Source organism: Quercus robur, chromosome 10 (assembly GCF_932294415.1).
Source record: "Quercus robur chromosome 10, dhQueRobu3.1, whole genome shotgun sequence".
Lineage (NCBI taxonomy): Eukaryota > Viridiplantae > Streptophyta > Magnoliopsida > Fagales > Fagaceae > Quercus > Quercus robur.
This window is the reverse complement of record NC_065543.1, coordinates 42,224,132-42,251,383: the sequence shown is the minus strand read 5'-3', so window position 1 is coordinate 42,251,383 and position 27,252 is coordinate 42,224,132. Positions and strand designations below refer to the sequence as shown.

The following is a 27,252-nucleotide window of genomic DNA, read 5'->3' as shown; positions in this document are numbered from 1 at the left end:
TGGCCAAAATGACTTGATTTTGAAGGTAACACATGTCAAAACCCGATTGGACTGTTCATGTCATTGCTTACACACATCAGACTGCTTACGTCATTGCTTACACGCATATTGGCATTTTGCATGCTTTTTATTTTTTATTTCATGACACTTGACAAATTTCAGTTGGTTCTGAATGGTGATGGTAGAACCTAGTTGTAGTACATGGCACTTATATGTGTTAAACTGCTTACGTCATTGCTTACACGCGTATTGGCATTATGCAGCATGCTTTTTATGTTTTTATTTCATAACACTTAGCAAATTTCTGTTCGTTCCTGAATGGTGATGGTAGAACCTAGTTGTAGCTAATACATGGCACTTTGTAATTGACCGTATTTGGTAGACTCGGTAGTATGTGTCAACTTGTCATAGGTTGGAAATTTTCCTCTCTACATATGTGTTCAAAAAACCAATTTTCTTAATTATCTTATTAAAAAAAAAAATTTATTTGGTGACACTAATGTCAAAATAATGATAACATTGAGAGGTTTAGAACTGACTAACTATAAATTATGGATCAAATTTTGCAATTTTACGGGTCCTAGCATTATTCACGTACTATTCCCCATGGCACCAACCATATCGATATTATTGTCCCATCTGATTTGATAGATTGTCCAATATCAATCATCTTCCAATAAAAGCTGTCATCTCACTGGTTTGCCCATTATTGCTAAGTTTGCAATGACAGACTCCTCCAACAAGAAGTTACAAGGCAAAGTAGCCATAATCACTGGTGGTGCAAGCGGCATAGGCGAGGCTACGGCTCACCTTTTTGCCCAACATGGTGCACGCATGGTTGTGATCGCCGATATCCAAGACCAATTGGGTCACCAAGTAGCCATATCAATTGGTATAAACAAGTGCCAATACGTGCACTGTGATGTTTCTGATGAAGACCAGGTCAAGAACATGATTGAATCAACAGTCCAGAAACATGGTCAGCTCGACATCATGTTCAGCAACGCTGGGATTGTGAGTGGCTCTGATCAGACAATCCTCGAGCTCGACCTTTCAGGGTTCGACAAAGTGATCAAAACCAACACGCGGGGCATGGCTTTGTGTGTGAAACACGCGGCGCGTGTGATGGTTGAGAGGCGCGTAAAGGGGAGCATCTTATGCACAGGAAGCATAGCCGCTAGCAAAGGTACTCAGCTACTCACAGATTATTGTATGGCAAAGCATGCAGTGCTGGGTCTGGTTCGATCAGCAAGTTTGCAGCTTGGGCAGCATGGGATTAGAGTGAACTGTGTATCACCCTCTACGGTGGCTACACCAATGTCATGTGATGCATTAGGAATGGATGCAGAGCAAGTGGAGAAGATTTTTGAGCCAACTTCAAGCTTAAAAGGGGTTGTGTTGAAGGTGAGAGATGTTGCCAATGCTGTGCTCTTTCTTGCATCTGAAGATTCTGGTTTTGTCACTGGACTTGACTTGAAGGTTGATGGAGGCAACTTAGGGAGTCTGAACAAGCCCCAATGAGTATTGTTTTGAGATGGAAAACAAAGGATTCAAGTTTTAATAATATTTTCTTGAACAAAATAAGTTGAAGGAAAAGGTATGTATACCTTGTTTAAGTTCTGGGTGTAGGTTCTACTTTATATTTCACAAATATTGAATACAAATCATATGTTTTACTTTATATTTCACCAAAATAACTGATTTTATTTTAGAAAATAGATCATGTAAGAAGAAATAAGTTGTCTACTATTTCTTATCTGGTAAACATTTGTAAATATAAAATTAAATGCTTTAAAGAAGAGCACATGAACCTTTGTAAAGAATAAGGGCAAGCTTTTAGGCAACTTACATGTATGTACGAAAAGATTTCTTCCCTTGCTTGGTCTAAGGTAGTACCCTTCGCGTGTTCAGGAAGTGTGCTTCAGTAGTTTAAATATACATTTGGTCTAAGGCTTGTAACATAAATTATCTAAGTCACGTTTGTCTCCTCATATTTGCTAGTGTCCTCTGACAAGGTCCAAGGCCCAACTCATTACTTTGGGCCATAGCCCCCCCCCCCCCCCCCCACCCACAATAACTATAAGATCTTATTTGTTACATTTTGAAAGCTAAAAAGTTTAATTTGTTAATTATTATTACCCCTAAACAATAGAGTTAAAGTAAAAAAAAAAAAAAAAAAAAAAAAAATCTTTATATATCTTATCATGTAAGATATTAGATTTAAGATAGATCAGATAATAAATATAAGATTAGATCAGATCAGATAGAAATGATCCTCCTATCAAGTAAACGGTCTAACAAAATATATGTTTTAAAAAACCGATTTTCTATTTCTGGTTCATTTGGTGACACCAATGTCAAAATAATGATGACACTGTGATGTCGCAGAAGCCTAAAGATAGCACACACGATACTCTCTTAATAAAACAAAAACTAAACTATTAGTTCCTAGTAGTAAACCTTAAATCCACGAGAGGTTTTCCTAAATCCACAAGGAGAAGAAAACTGGAATCCACTAGAGAAAAAGTCTGTATTTATTGATAATAGTCTGATTTGCCTTTGACGGCTACAAAACATATAAATACTGAGAAAAACGTCTAAAACCCTAATTCATACTAATTTGTTTAGGTGACAAAATACCAAAATTTACCAAAAATGGCAAAATTGAGTTAAATGCAAAATCATAAACTATTGATCTTAAAGGTAGTCCCAAAACAGACGGGACCTTATTCTGACTTTTAAACTAAAAGTTATTAAGGAAAAACAAATATTACTATAAATAGCAAAAAAACTATTTTCGGGGCCTTAATGAAGGAATTCGTCTAAATTTTGGCAATGTTCATGATAACATGAATCTTAATCAGAACATCGTTTCCCTTCAACCTACCAAATTTAATGCAATTTCGACACTGTCACCCCGATTTCCTCTATTGGCACCCCCTTTGATCTTCCATTATGACTTCTTGCGCCCCTGCTGCTCGTTGTCTGTTCTACATCACATTGAGAAGTTTAGAACTTATGTAGAACAGACCTTTATGGCCTTTCTAGAACATTAAGAGTGCTTGAAATCACGGCATAAGGTAGAAAGACACTAGTAGAAATCATTTGGGTGACAGAGTCGGATTTGCATGAAATTTGGCAACCTGTATGGAAACGATTTTCTGATCAACAGTTGTCACTTTGCCATAAGGTGCACCCTAATTTTGGTGAATTTGTTACCCTTTTTAGTAATTTTTGTTTCCTTAATAATTTTTTGCTCAAAAGTCATAATAAGATCCCACTTGTTTTAGAAGGACCTTTAAGGTTAGTAGTTTATAATTTTGTATTTAACTCAATTTTACCATTTTTGGTAAAATTCAATATTTTACCACCTAATCTCATGATTAGTGTGAATTAGGGTTTCCGATGGTTTCCTAGTCATCCTAGAGTTTTACTTCTTTAGTATTTACACGTTTTGTAGTCTCTAAAGACAAATCAGATTTTTAAAAAAATAAAATTTAGATTTTTTCCTTGTTGTTTTCTATTCCATAAAAAAGAGTATCATTTGTACTTTCTTAAGGCTTAAGCAATATCAAAAACTGACCAACTATAAATTATGGATCAAAATTTGCCTATGCTAGATCTTACTCTTTTCCTCAATTATTCTATCTACATAACATTCCACCATCCATATGAGAGCATCCACAATAGTGGAGCTAAAAATATAGCTATTTAGCATCTACAAAAGTCACTTTATCTATTTTACCTCTTCACACCCAATATCAATGGATCTATATTTTTAGCTATTTGATTAAAATAATACAAATAACTCATTAGAATAATAATAAAAACATCCACAGCAACACCAAAAAAATAAAAAATAAAAACCCACCAACCCAAATCCTCAATCTTTTTCCTCAACCCATGACCAAACAAAATCAAAAATACCAATCACAAACAAAATCAAAAATCACCAACACAACACAGACATTACGTGGGTCGGCGGAAACCCAGCTTAGATGAAGATGAAGATGAAGATCAGCGATGGGGCACAGATGAAGATAAAGATCAACGGAAACCCAGCACAGATGAAGACTAAGATGAAGATCGGCGGAAACCCAGCAGTTGGGTCGACGGAAACCCAAAAATCAAGCTCCAATAGAGCTGAGGGATAAGGGAGATGAGGGAGGCACTAGACAGCTAGAGAGAGAAAAAAAATAAGGAGGAAAAAAGAAGAAACAAGGAAAGCCAGAGAGAGAGAGAAAAAGAAAGAAAAGAGAAAATATTTGTTTGATGAGAGAAGAGAGAGAAGTTAATAATATATATATATATATATATATATTTTAGCTTCTTGCTACAATGCACAACCATAAATAGATGTACATTGTAGCAAGAAGCTAAAAAATTTTACCTATAGCACCACTACTCATAGTTTTCAAACACGAACCGTATATTGAACCGTAAAAAGAAGAAGTTCAATGTTTTTAAGGTCGAGCAGAGGTCAAACCGTGATTATATCATAATTAATTTAATAATTATTTAAATATAGATAAATATATTAAATCATACTAAATAGAAAAATTAAATTAAATGACCCAATTAAATATAGAAATCTATCTTTCAAATCTATTTTTTCACATCATAACTTTCCGGAGACAAAAATAAGAAATATCATATCCTAAGCATACATAGATATAATATTTATTTATTTATTTATATGTTGATTAGTTAAACTAGTGACAGTATTATTGTTATAATATAGGAATTAGAAGGACACTTTGTAATTTTAAATTAAAATATTTATTATATACTTAATTGTATGTAATAATGAGTGCACATGCTTGTGCTAAGTCCTCAATAACAAGTGGAGGCCTTATATGTTTTTATTTTATTTTAATTTTTTTACTCAATTTGATTTTCCTTTTGTATTCACCGGTGGGCTGGGTTGACAGTCATCAAATGCTTGTCACATATCAATCTATCAATAGTCACATCACGGGCTCAGCAGCAAAAATCTAATGGATGAAACATTTTGCCATCTTTAATTCAAAAATTAAAAGTTTTCTTCTTACCCAATACATGTCACATGAAAGGGCCTTGGAAATATAAAAAAGAATTCAAAAGAATCAACACCAACAGAAAAAGAGAGAAGGTGAGAAACAGAAACCGCAGCAGTGGCGACAGAAAGCACAAAGAGAAGAAGGATAAAAAGAAGTAAGAAGAAGAAATAGAAGCAAAAGACGAAGATGAAGATGAAGCTGAAGATGAAGATGAAGGCACCTGAGTACACCTGGGTGTGCCAAGTCCTCAATTACTAGTGGAGGCCTTATATGTTTTTGTTTTTTGTTTTACTCAATATCATTTTTCTTATGTATTCACGGGGGGGCTGGATTGACAATCATCAAATGCTTATCATATGAATCTATCAATAGTCACATCACGGGCTCAGTAGCAAAAATCTAATGGCTGAAACATTTTGCCATCTTTAATTCAATAATTAAAAGTTTTCTTCTTACCCAATGCAAGTCATGTGAAAGGGCCTTGGAAACATAAAAAAGAATTCAAAAGAATCAACACCAACACATACAGAGAAAAGGTGAGAAATGGAAATCACAGCAATGGAGACAGAAAGAAGAAAGAGAAGAAGGAGAAAAAGAAATAGAAGCGAAAGACGAAGATGAAGATAAAGATGAAAGCATATGAGTGCACCTGAGTGTGCCAAGTCCTCAATAACTAGTGGTGGCCTTTTCTGTTTTTTTTTTTTTTTTTTTACTCAATTTGATTTTTCTTTTTTATTCACCAATGGACTAGGTTGACAGTCATCAAATGCTTGTCACATATTAATCTATCAATAGTCACATCACGGGCTCAGCTGCAAAAATCTAATGGCAGAAACATTTTGCGATCTTTAATTCAAAAATTAAAGGTTTTCTTCTTACCCAATGCAAGTCATGTGAAAGGGCCTTGGAAACATAAAAAAGAATTCCAAAGAATCAACACCAACACAAACAGAAGGAAGGTGAGAAATGGAAACCACAGTAGTGGAAACGGAAAGAAGAAAGAGAACAAGGAGAAAAAGAAGTAAGAAAAAGAAATAGAAGCAAAAGACAAAGATCAAGATGAAGATGAAGGCACCTGAGTGCACCTGAGTGTGCCAAGTCCTCAATAACTAGTGGTGTCCTTATCTGTTTTTATTTATTTTTATTTTTTACTCAATTTTATTTTTCTTTTGTAGTCATCGATGGACTGGGTTGACAGTCATCAAATGCTTGTCACATATCAATCTTTAAATAGTCACATCACGGGCTCAGCTGCAAAAATCTAATGGCTGAAACATTTTGCCATCTTTAATTCAAAAATTAAAAGTTTTCTTCTTACCCAATGCAAGTCACGTGAAAGATCCTTGGAAACGTAAAAAAAAAAAAAAATTCAAAAGAATCAACACCAACACAAACAGAGAGAAGGTGAGAAATGGAAACCACAGCAGTGGAGATGGAAAGAAGAAAGAGAAGAAGGAGAAAAAGAAGTAAGAAGAAGAAATTGAAGCAGAAGACGAAGATGAAGATGAAGATGAAGACGAAGATGAAGATGAAGGCACCTGAGTGCACCTGAGTGTGTCAAGTCCTCAATAACTAGTGGAGGCCTTATATGTTTTTATTTTTTATTTTTTTTTTTTTTTGTTTTACTCAATTTGATTTTTCTTTTGTATTCACCGGTGGGCTAGGTTGACAGTCATCAAATCCTTGTCACATATCAATCTATCAATAGTCACAACACAGGCTCAGTTGCAAAAATCTAATGGCTGAAACATTTTGCCATATTTAATTCAAAAATTAAAAGTTTTCTTCTTACCCAATACATGTCACATGAAAGGGCCTTGAAAATATAAAAAAGAATTCAAAAGAATCAACACCAACACAAAAAGAGAGAAGGTGAGAGACAGAAACTGCAGCAGTGGCGACGGAAAGCACAAAGAGAGGAAGGATAAAAAGAAGTAAGAAGAAGAAATAGAAGAAAAAGACGAAGATGAAGATGAAGCTGAAGATGAAGATGAAGGCACCTGAGTACACCTGAGTGTGCCAAGTCCTCAATTACTAGTGGAGGCCTTATATGTTTTTATTTTTATTTTTTATTTTACTCAATATCATTTTTCTTATGTATTCACGGGGGGCCTGGGTTGACAATCATCAAATGCTTATCATATGAATCTATCAATAGTCACATCACAGGCTCAGCAGCAAAAATCTAATGGCTGAAACATTTTGCCATCTTTAATTCAATAATTAAAAGTTTTCTTCTTACCCAATGCAAGTCATGTGAAAGGGCCTTGGAAACATAAAAAAAGAATTCAAAAGAATCAACACCAACACATACAGAGAAAAGGTGAGAAATGGAAACCACAACAATGGAGACGGAAACAAGAAAGAGAAGAAGGAGAAAAAGAAATAGAAGCGAAAGACGAAGATGAAGATAAAGATGAACGCACATGAGTGCACCTGAGTGTGCCAAGTCCTTAATAACTAGTGGTGGCCTTTTCTTTTCTTTTTCTTTTTTTTTACTCAATTTTATTTTTCTTTTGTATTCACCAGTGGACTAGGTTGACAGTCATCAAATGCTTGTCACATATTAATGTATCAATAGTTATATCACGGGCTCAGCTGCAAAAATCTAATGGCAGAAACATTTTGCGATCTTTAATTCAAAAATTAAAGGTTTTCTTCTTACCCAATGCAAGTCATGTGAAAGGGCCTTGGAAACATAAAAAAGAATTCAAAAGAATCAACACCAACACAAACAGAGAGAAGGTGAGAAACAGAAACCACAGCAGTGGAAACGGAAAGAAGAAAGAGAACAAGGAGAAAAAGAAGTAAGAAAAAGAAATAGAAGCAAAAGACAAAGATGAAGATGAAGATGAAGGCACCTGAGTGCACCTGAGTGTGCCAAGTCCTCAATAACTAGTGGTGTCCTTATCTGTTTTTATTTATTTTTATTTTTTACTCAATTTTATTTTTCTTTTGTAGTCATCGATGGACTGGGTTGACAGTCATCAAATGCTTGTCACATATCAATCTATCAATAGTCACATCACGGGCTCAGCTGCAAAAATCTAATGGCTGAAACATTTTGCCATCTTTAATTCAAAACTTAAAAGTTTTCTTCTTACCCAATGCAAGTCACGTGAAAGATCCTTGGAAACATAAAAAAGAATTCAAAAGAATCAACACCAACACAAACAGAGAGAAGGTGAGAAATGGAAACCACAGCAGTGGAGATGGAAAGAAGAAAGGGAAGAAGGAGAAAATGAAGTAAGAAGAAGAAATTGAAGCAAAAGACGAAGACGAAGATGAAGGCACCTGAGTGCACCTAAGTGTGTCAAGTCCTCAATAACTAGTGGAGGCCTTATATGTTTTTGTTTTTATTTTTATTTTTTTTGTTTTACTCAATTTGATTTTTCTTTTGTATTCACCGATGGGCTAGGTTGACAGTCATCAAATACTTGTCAAATAACAATCTATCAATAGTCACATCACAGGCTCAGTTGCAAAAATCTAATGGCTTAAACATTTGCCATCTTTAATTTAAAAATTAAAAGTTTTCTTCTTACCCAATGCATGTCACGTGAAAGGGCCTTGGAAATATAAAAAAGAATTCAAAAGAATCAACACCAACACAAAAAGAGAGAAGGCGAGAAACAGTAACCAGAGCAGTGGAGATGGAAAGCACAAAGAGAAGAAGGATATAAAGATGTAAGGAGAAGAAATAGAAGCAGAAGACGAAGTTGAAGATGAAGATGAAGGCACCTGAGTGAACCTGAGTGTACCATGTCCTCAATTACTAGTGGAGGCCTTATATGTTTTTATTTTATTTTTATTTTTTTACTCAATTTGATTTTCTTTTGTATTTGACAGTCATCAAATGCTTGTCACATATCAATCTTTCAATAGTCACATCACGGGCTCAGCTGCAAAAATCTATTGGCTGAAACATTTTGCCATCTTTAATTCAAAAATTAAAAGTTTTCTTCTTACCCAATGCAAGTCATGTGAAAGGGCCTTGGAAATATAAAAAAGAATTCAAAAGAATCAACACCAACACATACAGAGAAAAGGTGATAAACGAAAACCACTGCAGTGGAGATGGAAAGAAGAAAGAGAAGAAGGAGAAAAAGAAGTAAGAAAAAGAAATAGAAGCAAAAGACGAAGATGAAGGTGAAGGCACCTGAGTGTGCCAAGTCCTCAATAACTAGTGGTGGCCTTATCTATTTTTTTTTTACTCAATATGATTTTTCTTTTGTATTCACTGATGGACTGGGTTGACAATCATCAAATGCTTGTCACATATCAATCTATCAATAGTCACATCACGGGCTCAGCTGCAAAAATCTAATGGCTGAAACATTTTGCCATCTTTAATTCAAAAATTAAAAGTTTTTTTCTTACACAATGCAGGTCACGTGAAAGATCCTTGGAAACATAAAAAAGAATTCAAAAGAATCAACACCAACACAAATAGAGAGAAGGTGAGAAATGGAACCCACAGCAATGGAGATGGAAAGAAGAAAGAGAAGAAGTAGAGAAAGAAGTAAGAAGTAGAAATAGAAGTAGAAGACGAAGATGAAGATGAAAATGAAGGCTCCTGAGTGCACCTAAGTGTGTCAAGTCCTCAATAACTAGTGGAGGCCTTATATGTTTTTATTTTTTTTGTTTTACTCAATTTGATTCTGCTTTTGTATTCACCGGTGGGCTAGGTTGACAGTCATCAAATACTTGTCACATATCAATCTATCAATAGTCACATCACGAGCTCAGTTGCAAAAATCTAATGGCTAAAACATTTTGCCATCTTTAATTCAAAAATTAAAAGTTTTCTTCTTACCCAATGCAAGTCACGTGAAAGGGCCTTGGAAACATAAAAAGGAATTCAAAAGAATCAACAACACCAACAAAAACAGAAAGAAGGTGAGAAACAAAAACCATAGTGGTGGAGACGGAAAGAAGAAAGATAAGGTGGAGAAAAAGAAGTAAGAAGAAGAAATAGAAGCAGAAGACGAAGATGAAGATGAAGATGAAGGCCGTGATTGGCAATCTATGCTAGGTTACTAGCTTGCTACTTCAACTTCACACAGCCCCTACTTTGTCATCTTCTTCTTCGCAGTTTGTTTTCTTTTTCTCTCACAAGTCTTTTGGTTCCAAATCTGATAAAAAAAAAAATCCGAAGTGCATGCCAGCCAAATCTTTAATTTCAACCGGTATTTGCTAAAAGAAAGGAACCGTGAGAACTGTTCACGGTTTTAAGAACCGTGCGGTTCAACTACGATTCGCACGGGTCCATGCTTTTCTTGCATAGAGAGGTTCTTAAGGCTAAAAGAACCATAAAAACAAGGGCATGTATGGCATGTTTCTTTAATTGTGAATCGGTTAACATGGTTGGACCGTACCTAATTCACAATTAACCGAGTCGAAAAGTAGAGTCCGGTTTGGGCGGACCGTATGCCATGTATTTTTGTGTTTTTGTGAAACTAAAATAGCTAATATATAAGTATTTAGCTTCAATGCTACTCAGGGGCGGCCCTAGACATTTTGGGGCCTAAGGTAAGAACTAAAAATTAGGCCTTTTTTATACTTATATATTCATTAAATTAATGTTTATTTAATATTTTTATATTATATTTTTCATTATTATTTTCATTTTCTTCTAAATTATTTTGAAGTTCATTATCAAGATTTGTTGTATTGCAAAATTGAACATCATTTTCTTCTAAATTATTTTTGGGAATTTCTTGCTCATTTGTGATATTTTCATCTAAATTTTGTGTTATATTTTGTTTATTACTAATAACAAATTTATCCATTGATCCTTTTTGAGACTCATTTAATTTTTCTTCTTTTCTTCTTTTTTTAAGTTTTTCAAATCTAGATGCATATTTTCTAGTAGGCATTTCTAATCAAATAATATATTTATATAGACTAACACTCTGTTTGTTTTGATGTAAAATATTTTCAAATATAAAATATTTTACATGTAAAAAAATTTTACTGTAAAATATTTTCATTTGAAAACATTTTCAAGTGTTTGGCAAGATTAGAAATTTGAAAATGTAAACAACCACCAACCACCAAATACAAGCACCACCGCCACTACTAACCATCCAAAATCCAAATTGGAAAGAGGAAAAAAAAATAGCCACCATCGCCCCACTACCACCAAAATCTAGTGACTAAACACCACCACTCACACGGCCACACCACCACAACAACAACCACCAACAGGAAGCAACCATACCAAATGAAAACAAAAATTCGAAAATCAAAGATCAATGAAACCCACCCTTATTCAGCCACCATCAAAATCCACAAACCACCACAATTATAGCAGTTCCGACCACCAAAAACCAAACCCCAAACTCAAAACCAGACCTGAAAACACAAAAACCAGCCCACCAAAACCCAACACCCATGACATAGCCCACCAAAACCCATCACTGACGACCCACCCCACCACTGAGAGGGAGACACCGGCACTCAAATTTGACGACGACCCACCCCACTACCCACCTTATCACCGATCTACACCATAAAAGGGGTAGTGGTTGTCGATTTGCACCGGCTTTGCTCTCGTCGGGAACATTGATGACGATAGTCAAAAGTCCCAAAGGATTGCCGGAGAAGATAGAGCCGGTGATGGGAGGGAGACGAGTGAAGGTGGGCTGGGTGGTGGAGAGAAACTGAAAGAGTGTGAGAAAGGGGCTAATCAGGTCTGTTGAGAGTGACAGCTACAAATGTAAAATATTTTACCAATTTTTTAAGCGTAAAATATTTTACACTTATTTGCCTTAGTTGTATTGTTTGACTAAAAATATTTTACCATTGACTAAATGTTTTACTACAAAACAAACACTGTAAAATATGAAAATATTTTCCTGCAAATATTTTACATCAAAACAAACGGAGCGTAAAATAAAAAATAACTTTAAAGTGTAGAGCAAATGAGAAATAGAACCTGATTTATATAAAAACTATTGTTGTAGTTTTACTGAACAATAACAAGTTTTTAGCAATCTCAACCAGCATAAATTAAAAAAAAAAAAAAAATTAAGCACAAGCATAACAAAAATTTAAGCACAGCCATAACATTGACACAAGACTTATTAATAAGACCCACCCAAAAAAAAAAACAAAAAAAACAAAAAAAAAACAAAAACAAAAAACAAATCCTATCTATAACCAAAAAAAAAAAAAAAAAAAAAAAAACTTGAAGGCCCAAACTTAACGCCCAGTCCAGGGAGGGTCCAGGCAGCCATAATGATAAACTGATAGCCAGGGAGGGCCCAAATAAGCAAAGTAATCTTAAGTTCTAAACAAAAAAAATGGCCCAAATATTTATAATTTTATACCTGATTCCTGAACTTCAGAACCTGATACGGTGAGGTGAGCAGTTGAGACTTGAGAGAGGCGGAGAGCAGAGAATCAGAGAAAGGCTGAGGCGGAGAACAGACTGGAGACTAGAGAGAGGCGGAGAGCAGAGACTAGAGAGAAAGGTAAAAATTTTAGGGTTTTGAGTGGATTTATTTGTTTTGTTTTGTGGTTAATCTCTTAGACCGGATTTGTAGTTTATCTGGTTGATTTTTGGTCAATGATTTTGTTTAGAACCAATGTTCAATAGGATTTGCCAAAATTTTTGTTTTTTTTGGTTAAAAGGATGTGACAGATTATTTTTGTAATTCATTTGAAACTAAATTTTTTTTTTTTTCTCTACTACTTGGGGCCCCCTTTTTTCTTTTCTTTTTTTTTTTTTTTTTTTTTTGCAAAGGATTCATTAATTTTTTAGAAGTGTAATGAGAGTGTGTTCCTGTTTTTTTTTTTTTGCAAACAATTATGGTTTATTTTTTCTAAGTTTGGATGACAGCTTCAATAGTAATTTTTCTGGGTTTGGGTTTGCACAAGTTTGGCAAAGGACCAATTTTTTTTTTTTTTTTTCTAGGTTCGACAGTTTTTTTCTTTTATTTATTTAATTTTCTTAGTTTTTTCTTTTGCTTCTTTCTTTCCTGGACAATTGACTTGCCAACTCCAACTGTATAGCAATTTGATTTAATTTTTTTTATCTTCGATAAGCAAGAGAAGGTTGATTTGATTTTGTGGATGATAGGTTTGGGTATTTGCAGTTCTTTTCTAAAATTTTGGGGCCCCCTTCCACTTGGGGGCCTTAGGCAATTGCCTAAGCCTAAGGGAAGGGCCGGCCCTGAATTGCTACTAATGCTCCGAGGCTTATGAGCGCCCATATCAATATTAATGTTATTGTCCTATCTGATTTGGTAGATTGTCGTTGCCCAGTATCTATTGCAATGACAGACTCCTCCAACAAGAAGCTACAAGGCAAAGTAGCCATAATCACTGGTGGGGCAAGCGGCATAGGCGAGGCTACCGCGCACCTTTTTGCCCAACATGGTGCACGCATGGTTGTGATCGCCGATATCCAAGACCAACTGGGTCACCAAGTAGCCGCTTCCATAGGCATAGACAAGTGTCAATACGTGCACTGTGATGTTTCCGATGAAGACCAAGTCAAGAACATGGTTGAATCAATTGTCCAGAAACATGGCCAGCTCGACATCATGTTCAGCAACGCTGGGACAGCGAGTAGCTCTGATCAGACAATCCTCGAGCTCGACATTTCAGGGTTCGAAAAAGTGATCAAAATCAACACGCGCGGCATGGCTTTGTGTGTGAAACACGCGGCGCGTTCGATGGTTGAGAGGCGCGTGAAGGGGAGCATAATATGCACAGGAAGTGTAGCCGCTAGCCAAGGTAGAAATATGTTCACAGATTATTGCATGTCAAAGCACGCAGTGCTGGGTCTGGTTCGAGCGGCAAGTGTGCAACTTGGGCAGCATGGGATTAGAGTGAACTGTGTATCACCCTCTTTGGTGGCTACACCAATGTCATGTGGTGCATGTGGAATGGGTGCAGAGCAAATGGAGAAGATTTCTGAATCAACTTCAACCTTGAAAGGGGTTGTGTTGAAGGTGGGAGATGTTGCCAATGCTGTGCTCTTTCTTGCATCTGATGATTCTGGTTTTGTCACTGGACTTGACTTGAAGGTTGATGGGGGCCACTTAGGTAGTAGGTAATCAAGCTCCAATGAGTATTGTTTTAATTGAGATGGAAAGCAAAGAGTTTTAACTTCAACCATGTAGTCTTGAAGAAAATAAGTTTTAAGGAAAGTTTTTTATGCAAATTTTCTGTTCTATTTTATATTTTGCTAATTTAACAGGTTTCATTATTAGAAAATAGATCATGTGATAAGAAATAAGTAGTCTGCAAATTTCTTATCTGGTGAAAAGTTGTAAATATACAACTAAATGCTGTAAAGAAGAGCTCACTCACTCCCTGAACCATTGTAAATAATGAGGGCAAGCTTTTAGTAGTGAGCGAAACGCGGATCCACGTGCACGTTTTCTGCCTTTTCTTTTCTTTTTTTTTCCCGAACAGTAACATCACATCAATATACTGTATAAAGACAAAATATACTGTTTATATACGGGTCTTCCAATTTTATTTACACGTTGAAAAATTATTTTTCTACAATATTTTTAATTTTTAATTTTCAATTTTAATAAAAGTAAGTTATTTTTAACCGGACCCTTACAAGCATGGAGTGTTGAGTTAGAAGGGACCTTGGAGTAAATTACTGTGGTAGTAGCAAGTAAGCCCCTATGGCATTCTCTGATTAAGATGTCATACTTTCGTTCTATCCAAGACTTGATAGTCATTGACTAGACCAATAAGGCTATGGGTACCATTTATCAATCCCTCTCACTTTCTTTGTATTGTGGTTTGTGGACCACAATTTGTGGTGGGCCCACGCTCATTCATCTTTTTATTTCATAAAAGGGTCCCATTAATAGGTGCCGAAAGGCACCGTTTAGGTAAAATTTATTAAAACAATCGAGCCATTTTTATGAGTCAAGCTACTAAATCTAAAAAAATTTATTTTCATTAACTATTAATTTAGTTTTGAATTTTGATAGAATCTTTTTTAAGCCTCCTTAATGAGTGCATAAAACACCCTTAACAAAATCTTTGATAATTTTATAATTAAAAAAAAAAAAACATAATCTTTAACAAATTATTGGTCTACAAAAGGTGAATAAAAAAAGGGAAAATTTTCCTAAAACGGTGTCAAAAAGACAAAGGAATCTAATTTCAAGTCATTAGCTGTCTTACCATACTAGCAATCAACATAATAAACTAGTACAATAATTCAACATAAAAAAGGAAAAAAATAGCATTGTTATGAATACCGTTTTGGTGGCCGTTCCGGTTTGTCTATTGGAATGAAATATTTTAGTACCAGCTTATTTCGACATACCGTTTTAGACCGTTTCGGAATTACCACTTTATATATATATATATATATATATATATATATATATATATATATGTAAGGACTCGATTTGTAACGACCCGTAATAACGTTGGGTTCGCACGTAAAAAGGCTCAAACAATATCATTTATAGAGCGTGAGTTTGAAAGGTTAGGTCTTGGTCACAAGACAGTGGGTTTTTCATGGTGTTCATATATAGTTAAATTGTGTTCGCCCTAGGAGTCTTTCTCCTGGAGGCGGGCTGGGAGGCTCTGGTTTTTGGCCATTTTTTCCAGCCACTTCCTTTGGATCCTTACTCTTCCTTTTATACTAGCCTGTATCCTTTATCCCACGTCCACGTGTAGGATCGACCTTTCCAAGACTAATACTTGTCCCATCAACCTATACCCAGAGTGGTTGGGGGGTGGTTGTAAAAGCTGAAGGGTATGGCTCTGTCAGGTGCAGAGTATTGAATGGCAGTAAGGGAAGCTTTCCCTTTGCCTTTGGTCGTTAAACTATCCAGCGTGTCCTTCCCTATTGACATAGATATTTTTAGATTTTTTCCAAACTGTTCCTATTCCGTTTTTGTCCTTCCTTCCAGGGGGATCTCGGACATGCCGAGGACTGAATCGTCCTCAGCTGTGTCTTAGGACTATTTTGTACTTGTATTACCTATCCTTGACTATAACCTTCCTCGGCTCGGACCTTGGGCCCTAATGAATAAATGGGCCAGGGCCACAGATTATTGGGCCCCACAATATATATTAGTAATTAATAAAAAAAAATGTTATTACTCATTGTTATTCTTAAGCCAAATTTTATAAATGTAATATCATTATTTAATGAATGTAATATAGTGTTTTAAAATAAATATTACCATAATAATCAAGTGATTAGTTTGATTATTTTAAAATTCAAATTTAGGTATTTTTGTAAATAAACATGTTAATATTTTATAAAATAGGAAGCTTCTAGGAAGCCCCCTTTTACCTTTTCACCTAATCCCATTCCATCACCCACGTGCATTCCTTACACCTTCTCCTCCACTCTTTCTTCTTCATTTTATATTACTCATTTTATAGTACAATAATTTAGATTTGTCAAGATGTTTCACAAAGATCTAAGCATCACAATAATAAATTCAACACGGTAAATTATACAACTTCTTTCACAATATTTGAAGTAACAAATTGTGATTATTACAACATTATATTCATATGGAATTATCTCTAACTTCACTTTTGTTTTACACTGTTTGCTCAATTGTGAAAAAAAAATTATGAAAGTCATTGAATATTTATACTTATTTGCAATTTCAAACATTAAAAAAAATGGCATATGAAAACCATATCAGCATCAAGAACTAACCACCACCACCACTACCACTAGTTGATTCAAATCAAGCATCAAATAGCAACCCATCTTTTTGTCTTCCCTACTCTTTTCTATTTTAAGTTATGCTCCATGCTACAATGAAAAACCTTATGTGAATATAGTTTTTCACAATTTTTCTGTATTTGGTAATATTTGAAAAAATTAGTTAAAGGAAAATTATCTCTTAACTTCCCTTATTTAACTAAGCATGAGATATAATTTTTTTTTTTTCTCTTAAAAATTTATGGAAAACAACTCTATCTCGCGTGAAGCTAAATAAAAGAAGTTAAGAGATAGTTTTCTAGCTAACTCATTTTAAGATTACTACCAAACATTTGAAAATAAGATAGCTTTCCAAAAAATGCTTTTTGGAAAATGATTTATTTTCTAAAAAATGTTAATGTCGAAACAAACAGAGTGTTAGTGTATCTTTTTTACTCTATAAACTTAACATTGGTCTCTGGTTTCATTAAGTTGCCATTTGAGTAGAGTTATTTGCTTCTTAATGGCACATTCTAAACCATAAATTCATTTCAAAGAAACCCTAACCTTGAAATGTATTGTCTCCTTTCAAAGTAAAATGAAAATAATCCCAAGTGCATTCACATTAGCTTATTAAAAATTTCTATATATTTTTAGCATAAAAATGTATCTTTTTCTATTTCACATACTTGCTTTTCAAATTACCTCACATCAGATTATCTATTTTATACTGCATTTCATTAAAATGTCAATTTTTTTTTTTTATTATTTTTCTTTCTTCACATACAACAACCACCATTCATTCTCTTTCTTTATTATTAGGATAAGTATAGAAAGAATAAAAAAGTAAATACAAATTTGTTTCATCCTCAAGGTAAGTAAAGAAAGATAAAAAAATTAAATAAAAAAATAAATAATGCCAATATAAATTTACATAGTTACTGTAGTAATCATTTATTTTTACACAACTTTGCATGACCTAATTTTTTGTGAATTTTAGACTTGGTTTGCTAAAATGTGGTCCTTTTTATTTTAAAAAAAACAATAAAAACTTATTTGTGCAAACAAACCCCTCCATCTCTTTCCTTCTCTGTCTCTTACTTTCCTAGTTTCCTCCGATATTTCACTTCCACTCAACTGAAATATGATTGAGGCCACAAAACATCAAGACCCCACAATACTAGAGGAATGGCTGGAAAGGAAGGAAGTAGCTGGGAATAATGTTACATGGGGCTCACATTTGCCTAAGATTGGGCGTTGTGTTGGGTTTTTCGATGTAATATAAAAAGAATCTTTAAATGAAAAACTCCTCACAATTACATAATTTTTGGATGACGTGTGTTATCATGAAGCCGAAACTGGCACAGTAACTTCATCTTCTACATATTGGTTTTTTTTTTTTTCCTGTTTATTACACACTAGTGTATACAATGTGTGTGCGCCACTTCAACTAAAATTTTGGGTTTAAAACATGAATTTAATTAAATTGTAAAATTGTGTTTTCACCATTTCAAAATTATAATTAAAATCATATTTTCAAAATACAATTTCGTCATTTACATGTATAATTGTGTATAGCTCCATGTGTCCAACAACAATTTCCTTTCTTTTTTTTTCTTTTTTAAAGGGGTTTTCGACACTCAACTCAAGTGTGAGAGAAGGTTTGGGATGACATATTTTATATTAAAAAGAATTATTAAAAATCAAGAATGGTGCGAAGAAGATAATTGTTTAGCTTGAAGAATTTGGTACATTGTACAATAAGGTAGAATAGTATATTGTCACTTTAGCAAACACAAACTATTTAAAAAATATAACTTTGAAATGTCTTATTTGGCCAAATAATTATCATGGAACAAAAACAGCTAGCCTGCTCACAATGAGACAAAGAAAAAGATAAATTCACAGATGAAAATCTGTCAATACTTTCAAACAACAAATCTTAATTATTTCCCATTTGGCCTACAATAATTCCACTAGCGTTTACCTTTTCTACCTAACATTCCACCGTTCATATGGCGCAATAAGGATATCCCATCTGATCTTTTTGATAGATCGCCTAGTATTGACCTTCTTCCTAAAATTTCAATACCAGTTGCAATCTCAATTGCCATGACAGAATCCTCCAACAACAAACTACGAGGCAAAATAGCCATAGTCACCGGAGGAGCAAGCGGCATAGGTGAAGCTACGGCACGCCTTTTTGCCCAAAATGGTGCACGCATGGTGGTCATAGCCGATATCCAAGACCAATTAGGTCACCAAGTTGCCACATCTATCGGCCTAGACAAGTGCAATTACATGCACTGTGATGTTACCAAAGAAGAAGAAGTCAAAGACATGGTTGAATCAACGGTGTGGAAACATGGTCAGCTAGACATAATGTTCAGCAACGCTGGGATTATAAGTGCTTCCGATCAGTCCGTCCTTGACCTCAACATCTCCGAATTTGACACACTGTTCGCCACCAACGTGCGCGGCATGGCGTTGTGTGTGAAATACGCAGCGCGTGTGATGATTGAGAGGCGCGTGCGGGGGAGTATTATATGCACGGGGAGTGTGGCTGCAAGCAACGGTGGGTATAAGGGCACGGATTATTGTATGTCAAAGCATGCGGTTCTGGGATTGGTTCGATCAGCGACTTTGCAGCTTGGGGAATATGGGATTAGGGTGAATTGTGTGTCACCAAATGCACTTGCAACCGGGTTAACGAGCAACTTTCATGGTGAGAGCATAGAGGTACTTCAGAAGAAGTATCAAGCATACGCTAGGTTGAAAAGGGTTTCACTGAATGTGAATCATGTTGCTGATGCTGTGCTTTTTCTTGCATGTAATGAGTTTGTGGCTGGACATGATTTATTGGTAGATGGTTCTTTCATTCATCCCTACTTAATAATGGGTTTGCAATAAAATTAATGTTCACATCTCACTTGTATATCCATGTTAGAAATAAAATGTACAATTTGTCAAGATTTGGATCTAACTTTATACTATTTCTATTTTTTGAGGTTGTGGATGGAGTTTGAATACATGAATGAATATAGTAATAGTTGAAAATCACCATCTGAATAAGAAGCAAATGAAGAGGTAACAAAATTTATAGAGTAATTAATGAAGAAAGAAAATTAGATAATTTCAATGTTTAGACCATATTAGGGAGGGAAAATAGAGAAGTACTCTTATCTTAATTGATGTTGTGGAGACAAGTGCGAATCCTTAATGTATGTTCTAAAAAAATTGGAAATGAGATTGCTAGAAAGAGGTAATACAAAGATAGCCAATTGGTAAAGTTTGTGAGATTCCTATAAATACTAATTAGCTTTTGTGGGGGAGGATTTTGTTCCTGACCCGCCGCAAGCTTGTTTGTCCGCTTTGGGGAGCCAAACCCGCACGGTTTTGTCCTCAAGCGACATGGGAAGACTTTGAGTGCAGTCCCACATCGGCAAGAGAAGTGCCCTACTCATGCCTTATAAGCGCTTGGCGCAAGCATGAGTGTACCACTACTACCCATAGTAGTGGTAGAGGCGTACACTTCGAGGGTAACAAAGCCGTGCGAGTTCCAGGTCCAAGACATGGCCAAGCCAATCTCACCCTACCCCAAAGCAGATAATACTCTTGACGGGTACATCCCCTCAAAAAGCGCCTTTTTTTGTGGGGGAGGATTTTGTTCCTGACCCACCGCAAGTTTGTTTGTCCGCTTTGAGGAGCCAAGTTCGCACGGTTTTGTCCTCAAGCGACAAGGGAAGACTTTGAGTGCAGTCCCACATGGGCAAGAGAAGCGTCCCCCTCATGCCTTATAAGCGCTTAGCATAAGCATGAGTGTACCACTACTACACAGCTTTAAAGAATGTACCTTTTTTTTTTTTTTTTTTTTTCTTCGTATTAATGGTTTTTTTTAAATAAAAAAAATCAATAGTTATAGGCTATAAATAGCAGTCTTCCTGCATGAACTCAGGCTTCAAAGTCATTTGGAAACCCAAAATTCTAGGTTGTTGAACGAGGAAAGAAAGAATAACCACACTTTTACTTAACTAGAAAGATTGCCCGTATTATTGGTTGGTTTCGCTTGGTGATAGATAACGCAACCATACCCTCTTATTCATAGCCCTAGAATTCCAAATCAACCCTTCATACATCGCAGCTTTTCCCAACTTAAGCCGTGGAAAAGTCCATGACCTTTATGGAATTATTGTGGATTTTAATTGTTCCATTACTCTAAATTAGTTGTAGAATAAGGATTACTCTTTCATCCATTAGTAAAAACCAATAATAATTTACCTTAATATTTCTCAGATTATTAATCTTCCCGATCAAATTTTGTGATATTTTATTTTCCTTAATCATTGAGAGGTTGAACTGTGCATCATGCGGCTCTTTCGAGGAAATTCGCATTAAGCACATTTTTTTAATTCATTAAAATTTAAAAGTATAAAAAAAACCAAAAGTCATAAGGGCTGCTTAAAAGGGACTGGAATGGTAGGAACTAGGAAAGCCGAATACCCCTTATCCAAAATTCCAAATGACCTCTCGACATCCCCAACAGGCAAAAGCCCACACGACATTTCCAACCACCAACGGTCACCACTCTCTCTCTCCCTCTCTTCTCGCATGAAATATACATACATAATCAAAATACTTCTTGTGAGAGAGAGAGAGTGGGGATTTAAAAAATGGGCATGCAACTACGGTCTAGCTATTCCCGTATTCATCAAAATGGTTCAATGATACCACCAGCAACATCATCTACATCTTTGCGTTCATTTGCTCCAGCAATTTCATTGCTATTCAAGAACCATTCAATTCAAACCAAAGATGTTGTTTTGGAGAGCTCTCTTGGTTGCAGCATAGGAGGACCAAGAAGAAGAAGAGAATATGGGGTGGTGGCATCAAGCTCAAGCAACGTGGCTGCACCATTTTGGGATGGTTGGAAACCTCTGAAGGGCCCTGCAGCTCCTTCCCTTAGCGACATTGTCTGGCCTTCTGCAGGTTTAAGATATATATTACTTGTTTGAGAGATTTAGGAACTTAATTTTGGCTACACTTAGCAATATTGACTTGGATAAATAGATAATTCATTCACTGAATCACTGTAAAAGTTCAATGATAAAAGGTGAAAGACCGCCCATTAATTCTTGACTCACTGTATGATTTGCAATGTGTGTTTGTGACTTGTTTTTGATAGGGGCATTTGCAGCAATGGCAATATTGGGCAAGATGGATCAGATTTTGGCCCCAAGAGGAATCTCAATGACAATTGCACCTTTGGGGGCTGTTTCTGCTGTTCTCTTTGCAGCTCCCTCCTCACCTGCTGCTCGGGTACTTTTACTTTCTCTCTCTCTTAAGGGCCTGTATTGAAAGAGCCCAAACTGACCTTAATGAGCTGACTTTGATTAATGGCTTGGCCCATATGTTTATCACTGTTCTCTGTGGGCCTTGCCCTGACATGAAGCCCAGTAAGCGATACATAATATTTAGTATTTTAGTTTGGTAAAATAGATGGCTTTTTTTTTTTTTTGATAGATAAAATAGATGGTTGATGACACATTATTTTAGAGTTTATCACTTTATTGGGATTTCTAACTCTTTGACGTGATGTGACTTGGGAGTGTTAATTTGGTGTTTGGACTTTCCACTTCAACAATTAATAAGGATGGCGGATCAAGTTTAGTGTAATTTACAACCCAATTATATATATAGGATTGGCTGGAGCTCACAATTTTAGACTCATTTGGGTTTGGACTTTGGATTTTAGACTCTTTCTATCCAAAGTCCAAACTAATTTCCAGCCCTATTATACACATTTAAATTGTTAAAATATCCTAATTGTTAATTTTATTTGCAAAGAAGATAGGCCTTTCTGTAGCAAATTAAGTATTTCTCTCTCTCTTTTACTTATACGAATGTTCAATTGAAAGTCTTTCTAAAAAGAAAATTGGAAATGAGGTTTTGGTTTCTAATCATTTTTTGGATGGTTTGAACTTAAAGCTATGTGGTTTAAATTATGGGAAAGGTTGCTGCATACTAGTATGCTGCAAAATCTTTCCCTTAAATTATTTAACTCTTATGTTTATTTCATATTTTTGGTGGTTTGAGTATAATGAATTATAACAACTGTTCAATAGTTATAGTATATTTGATTATATTTGAATTATATTAAAATATTTTTTAATTTAGTGAAGGGCTGAAGGCTGCCCACCAATCAAAGAGTAGGGTACAACCTTTTTTTTAATGTAACAGTGCTTAATAATATCTGAGTTTAATTAAGGTTAAACCTGCCAAACCTTAATTTAACCAACCTTTAATTAAGGTTAAACCTGCCAAACCTTAACTTAACCAACCTAACCCCTTTTTAGATAATCTCAACCCAAATTATCCCACCAACCCAAAAAAAACCAATCCATTACCTTCAAGTTGGATTGGGTAGGTGAGATTGGTGGATTAGATGCACACTCCTAATTTCCACGCTAGCGCACATTAAGGTATGTGGGTAGTGGGCCCTTGCTTGCTAATAGGTTTGTGTCCAAATTGTTTTCATGTGTGAATAAAACAAATGTGGCTTATGAATCCTTCATAATTGCCTTTCTATGTGTATGTGTGTACGCATGAGTGCACGTGCGCTCGCTGCATGCACACACGTGCCTATTTCTGTTTTTTGTTGGGGCTGGGATCTGGGGAGTTGGGAAGGCCAAACATGATCATGGATCAGTCATAAGGTTAGCCAGGAAGAATCGATGAGAGGTGCTTAGAATCATCAAATTTTTACCCAAAGTGCATAGCACTATTTTGACCAATTTGCAAATAAGATCTTACTTAGTGAAACATTTAGAATCAAAACAAACTTTCTGATACAATTGACATAATCTAAGCTTACAACTGTTCAATTTTGCATTTAACAATGACAAGTCAATAATGAACATGCATCACTTCAATCCAAACCAATATTGGTGTCATTGGCTGTGTTATCCTTTCAACACTGCAATTCACCACCTTAATAAGATGATAAGAACAAAAATCAAACGGTCTTGCTGCTGTGATTTTGCAGAAGTACAATATGTTCATGGCTCAAATTGGTTGTGCAGCAATTGGTGTTCTTGCTTTCTCTATATTTGGGGCAGGATGGCTTGCTAGGAGCACTGCCCTGGCTGCTTCAATTGCCTTCATGATTTACACAGGTGCAACTCATCCTCCAGGTAATGCCCAAAAGCCATGACAGCTTACACTTGTTCTTTCATTGTTGCTTGCTATCTCCCTAAGAAATCCAGAATTTGGTGCTGAGATGCAAGCTGTACATTCAAAATGCAGCTGCAAGTTTGCCTCTTCTGTTCATTGATGGAGCTAAGTTGCACCACTTAAACTTTTGGTATGCTATGTTTCCTGGCGCTACTGGATGCATTCTCCTTTGTTTGATTGTAAGTTCTTTTATTTTCCCCTGGCATCTACATTTAATCGCCAAAGGTCTTAACATTAAGAAACAAAAGCTCATGGAAGAATGGCCTAATTAATAGAGGCAAATAAACTTCTCTCAACTGGTATAATGATATAATCATCCTATAGATAATAAATCTGAAGATAAATCATTATTAAAATTTAAGTACTGGAAATGCTAGCTTTCCATGTTCAAAATACAGCAAAGTCCTAGCATTTCTGCATTTAGTTTAACATGAAAAAGAAATTATTCTGGTGATCACTAGATGTCATTATTCCTTCAAAATGCTAAAGAATGACCTTATATTAGGAAAATTTCTGTGGCTTCTGTTTCTATGTATGTGTTATTAACAAGAGTGATCGCTGTTCTGTCTCCTTTCCTGTTCAACTGCTATAGCAAGAGATGGTGTTATACTTGAAGGACAACTTCAAATTTTGATGTATAAACAATTCTGTCACATAAATGTCGTTTAAGTTTATGCGGCCCTTTCAAAGTTCAATCCATAAAGCCTGACGAAAGGTGGTGAAAGGCCTAGTCAGCCTTATCATGTGCTCCGAGTGTATCGTCCAAATTCTTCTTCTAGAGAATGGCTCATAGGGTGGAAAATTGAAGCTTGTGGATAGTATGACTATATAGAGTTGGCAACCTTTGTCATTAGAAGGTTGGGATTGACATTATTGGAGATTCAAGTCCTCAACTGGTTGATTTTGTTGAGGAATATCAGTATTGTGTCTAAATTTTTTTGTCAGATCCTATCGGGGTTACACGTTGTTAACACCTTTATGGGTTATTATACGGAGGACTTGTGATTATTTTAGCTAAATCACAATTAAACTTGAAGTTGCTTATTCACGCTTCTTTGCCTTTCTTTGTTTGGTATTTGTTACAGATAGTGATTTCATGTTCTGAATTCTAAGTAACACTGATCTCTACTATAGGGTTTCTTGGAGACTTGTAGTATAAATTCATTGTAAAACCTTATTTTTTATAAGAGTAGAATTCTCATTCACTCATTCCTGTGGACATGGATATAGGCACAAACCTCATAAATTTCTATGTTAATTCTTTTCTATTTCTTTTTTTCCTTTTTTTTTCCTCAACAAATTTTCACTAACATTGCTTAGATTTGAAATCCTCTTATTATTGTACTTGTGTGCTCTAGCAGATGCATATCTTACCACAAGTTTGATTGTTTAAATAGTGAAAATAGGATGTCTTTGCAAAATACAAAAATATAACCCCACGAGAACATTTTTGGTCAAAAGTTAAGTTGACTTTTGTGGAAGACTGAGGTTTAAAATTATATATCTTAGAACATCACATTAGTAATGGACGAGTGTGTTAGGCAAATTTCAACTTAGGAAGCTAATCTTTTTTTAGCTATTCACTCTCAATTCTATTCAAATGCTATCTATTTTAGCTACATCTAACTAATCTATTTTCTATCTCAATTCTATTCAAATACTATCAAATCTTCAAGCTTTAGTATTTTCTTGAATCAATGGAGGCTTCTTTTCCCTATGGCCTTGCGTCAATGCACAGTTGCATTCTGCTTATCACGCTTTACTAATCACAATGAAAACCAATACATCATCTTAATCCTAGCCAAAAACAAATTTAACCAAATGGTCCAAACTCCAAAACCCACATTTTACATACAGATCCTCCCCATCTATCTTTCATATATATATATATACACACACACGCACCCCAACCTACAGAGTCTTTCATTCAGTCCATCAAAATTCTCTCTTAAAGCTCGAGGAGCGAAAGAAAGTTAATTCAAGAAAATACCAAACCTTGAAGATTCTTCCTAGACTACCACGCCCACAACATCGTCGGAGGTTTCTCAACTCAACGGTATCTCCAATGGCTTCTTAGCTTGGTGGTGTGTAAGAGCATCCACAGCAGCCGTGACATAATTTATGCCATTTTGCCACACTAAAGGCCTACTTTATTATTTTACCACATCATTTTACAACATCTCATTTATCAGATGTTTTATCATTAAATTCTATACACTAAAATAATATTTACTACACATTAAAATAAATATTTACAACTCATCAAACACAATCAACAACCACCACATTGCTGCCAACAACCAACAGCCACCACCACACAACCACCACATCCTCCACAACCAAAAACACAACTCAAAGAACACCCAAACAAATCCAACCAAATTCCACAACAAACAACCATAACACCAACCCAAACAACCCATTAAATCCCAACCAAATCCTCCACGACCCAAACAAATCCCAGCCAAACCCCAACCCAAACAAATCCAGCCAAACCCCAGCAAAATCCTCCGCGACCCATCAACTGCCTCAACCAATCACCGACCCAAAACCTTCATCACCACCACCCATTGATACTACAACCAAAGCAAAAGCCCCACCTCCAACTGAAAACCTAGCTTCAAACGAAAACCCATTCAACCAAAAACTCACCTTCAGTCGAAAGCCCTTTCCACCGAAAACCCACCTTCAACTGAAAACCCAACAAAAAAAAAAACTCACCTTTAACTGAAAACCCTTCCACCAAAAACTCAACTTCAACCGCCCCAAAACCCTTCCACCAAAAACTCACCTTCAACCGCCCCACCTTCAACTGAAAACCCACTAAAAAAAACCACCTTCAATCAAAAACCCTTCTCCGCTGATACCTAGTTACAGCTCAATCGAAACCCACCTCCACCGACACCCAGCCCAACTACCTCAACCAAATCCTCCGCGACCCATCAACTGCCTCAACCAATCAACTGCCTCAACCAGTCGGCGTCGGCGTGGAAGAGCAGTGAGGGTTGGGGTTCAGAGGAGAGGATTGGGATGAGAGAGTGAGACTGACGGAGAGATGAGAGAGAAAGAGGAATAAAAAAATAATAAAAGCATTTGCCACATCTGTCCATACAATGGCAAATATGTGAGGATACTGTAGCATGTTGCAAAAATTATAGCATTTGGAATATCTGATAAAGAGAGTTTTTTGTATTTGGTGTGGCAAATGTGCCAAATATTTGGCATTTGGCACATTTATCACATTTGATGCGAGTGCTCTAAGGAAGAAGCTTGGTTTGGTTATACTGTGTTTTAATTTAAAGAGAACCTCATTTGAAACAGGAA

At 35.6% G+C, this 27,252-nt stretch overlaps 4 protein-coding genes across 7 annotated transcripts; all 4 read left to right on the top strand.

Annotated features, from left to right (window-relative positions):
- Nucleotides 1-554: 554 nt before the first annotated feature.
- On the top strand, nt 555-1,681 carry LOC126702782 ((+)-cis,trans-nepetalactol synthase NEPS1-like). The gene has a single exon (XM_050401636.1). It carries the CDS (start codon nt 724-726, stop codon nt 1,519-1,521), a length of 798 nt encoding a protein of 265 aa, XP_050257593.1. The 5' UTR covers nt 555-723; the 3' UTR covers nt 1,522-1,681.
- Nucleotides 1,682-12,352: 10,671 nt separating this feature from the next.
- On the top strand, nt 12,353-14,214 carry LOC126702784 ((+)-cis,trans-nepetalactol synthase NEPS1-like). 2 transcript variants are annotated; one of them, XM_050401639.1, is made up of 2 exons: nt 12,353-12,517; nt 13,311-14,214. In XM_050401639.1, exon 2 carries the CDS (start codon nt 13,322-13,324, stop codon nt 14,105-14,107), a length of 786 nt encoding a protein of 261 aa, XP_050257596.1. In that variant the 5' UTR covers nt 12,353-12,517; nt 13,311-13,321; the 3' UTR covers nt 14,108-14,214. The 2 variants fall into 2 exon arrangements, with proteins under 2 accessions (XP_050257596.1, XP_050257595.1); XM_050401638.1 differs by having other exon boundaries at nt 12,354-12,517; nt 13,296-14,214.
- Nucleotides 14,215-18,571: 4,357 nt separating this feature from the next.
- Nucleotides 18,572-19,668, top strand: LOC126702783 ((-)-isopiperitenol/(-)-carveol dehydrogenase, mitochondrial-like). Its single transcript, XM_050401637.1, has one exon. The coding sequence runs from the start codon at nt 18,811-18,813 to the stop codon at nt 19,606-19,608; it is 798 nt and encodes a 265-aa protein (XP_050257594.1). The 5' UTR covers nt 18,572-18,810; the 3' UTR covers nt 19,609-19,668.
- Nucleotides 19,669-21,203: 1,535 nt separating this feature from the next.
- Nucleotides 21,204-25,137, top strand: LOC126702781 (uncharacterized). 3 transcript variants are annotated; one of them, XM_050401634.1, is made up of 5 exons: nt 21,204-21,684; nt 21,881-22,014; nt 23,741-23,888; nt 24,001-24,107; nt 24,434-24,817. In XM_050401634.1, exons 1-5 carry the CDS (start codon nt 21,369-21,371, stop codon nt 24,518-24,520), a joined length of 792 nt encoding a protein of 263 aa, XP_050257591.1. In that variant the 5' UTR covers nt 21,204-21,368; the 3' UTR covers nt 24,521-24,817. The 3 variants fall into 3 exon arrangements, with proteins under 3 accessions (XP_050257591.1, XP_050257590.1, XP_050257592.1); XM_050401635.1 differs by having other exon boundaries at nt 21,209-21,684; nt 24,521-25,137; XM_050401633.1 differs by lacking the exon at nt 24,434-24,817 and having other exon boundaries at nt 21,205-21,684; nt 24,001-24,224.
- Nucleotides 25,138-27,252: the final 2,115 nt, after the last annotated feature.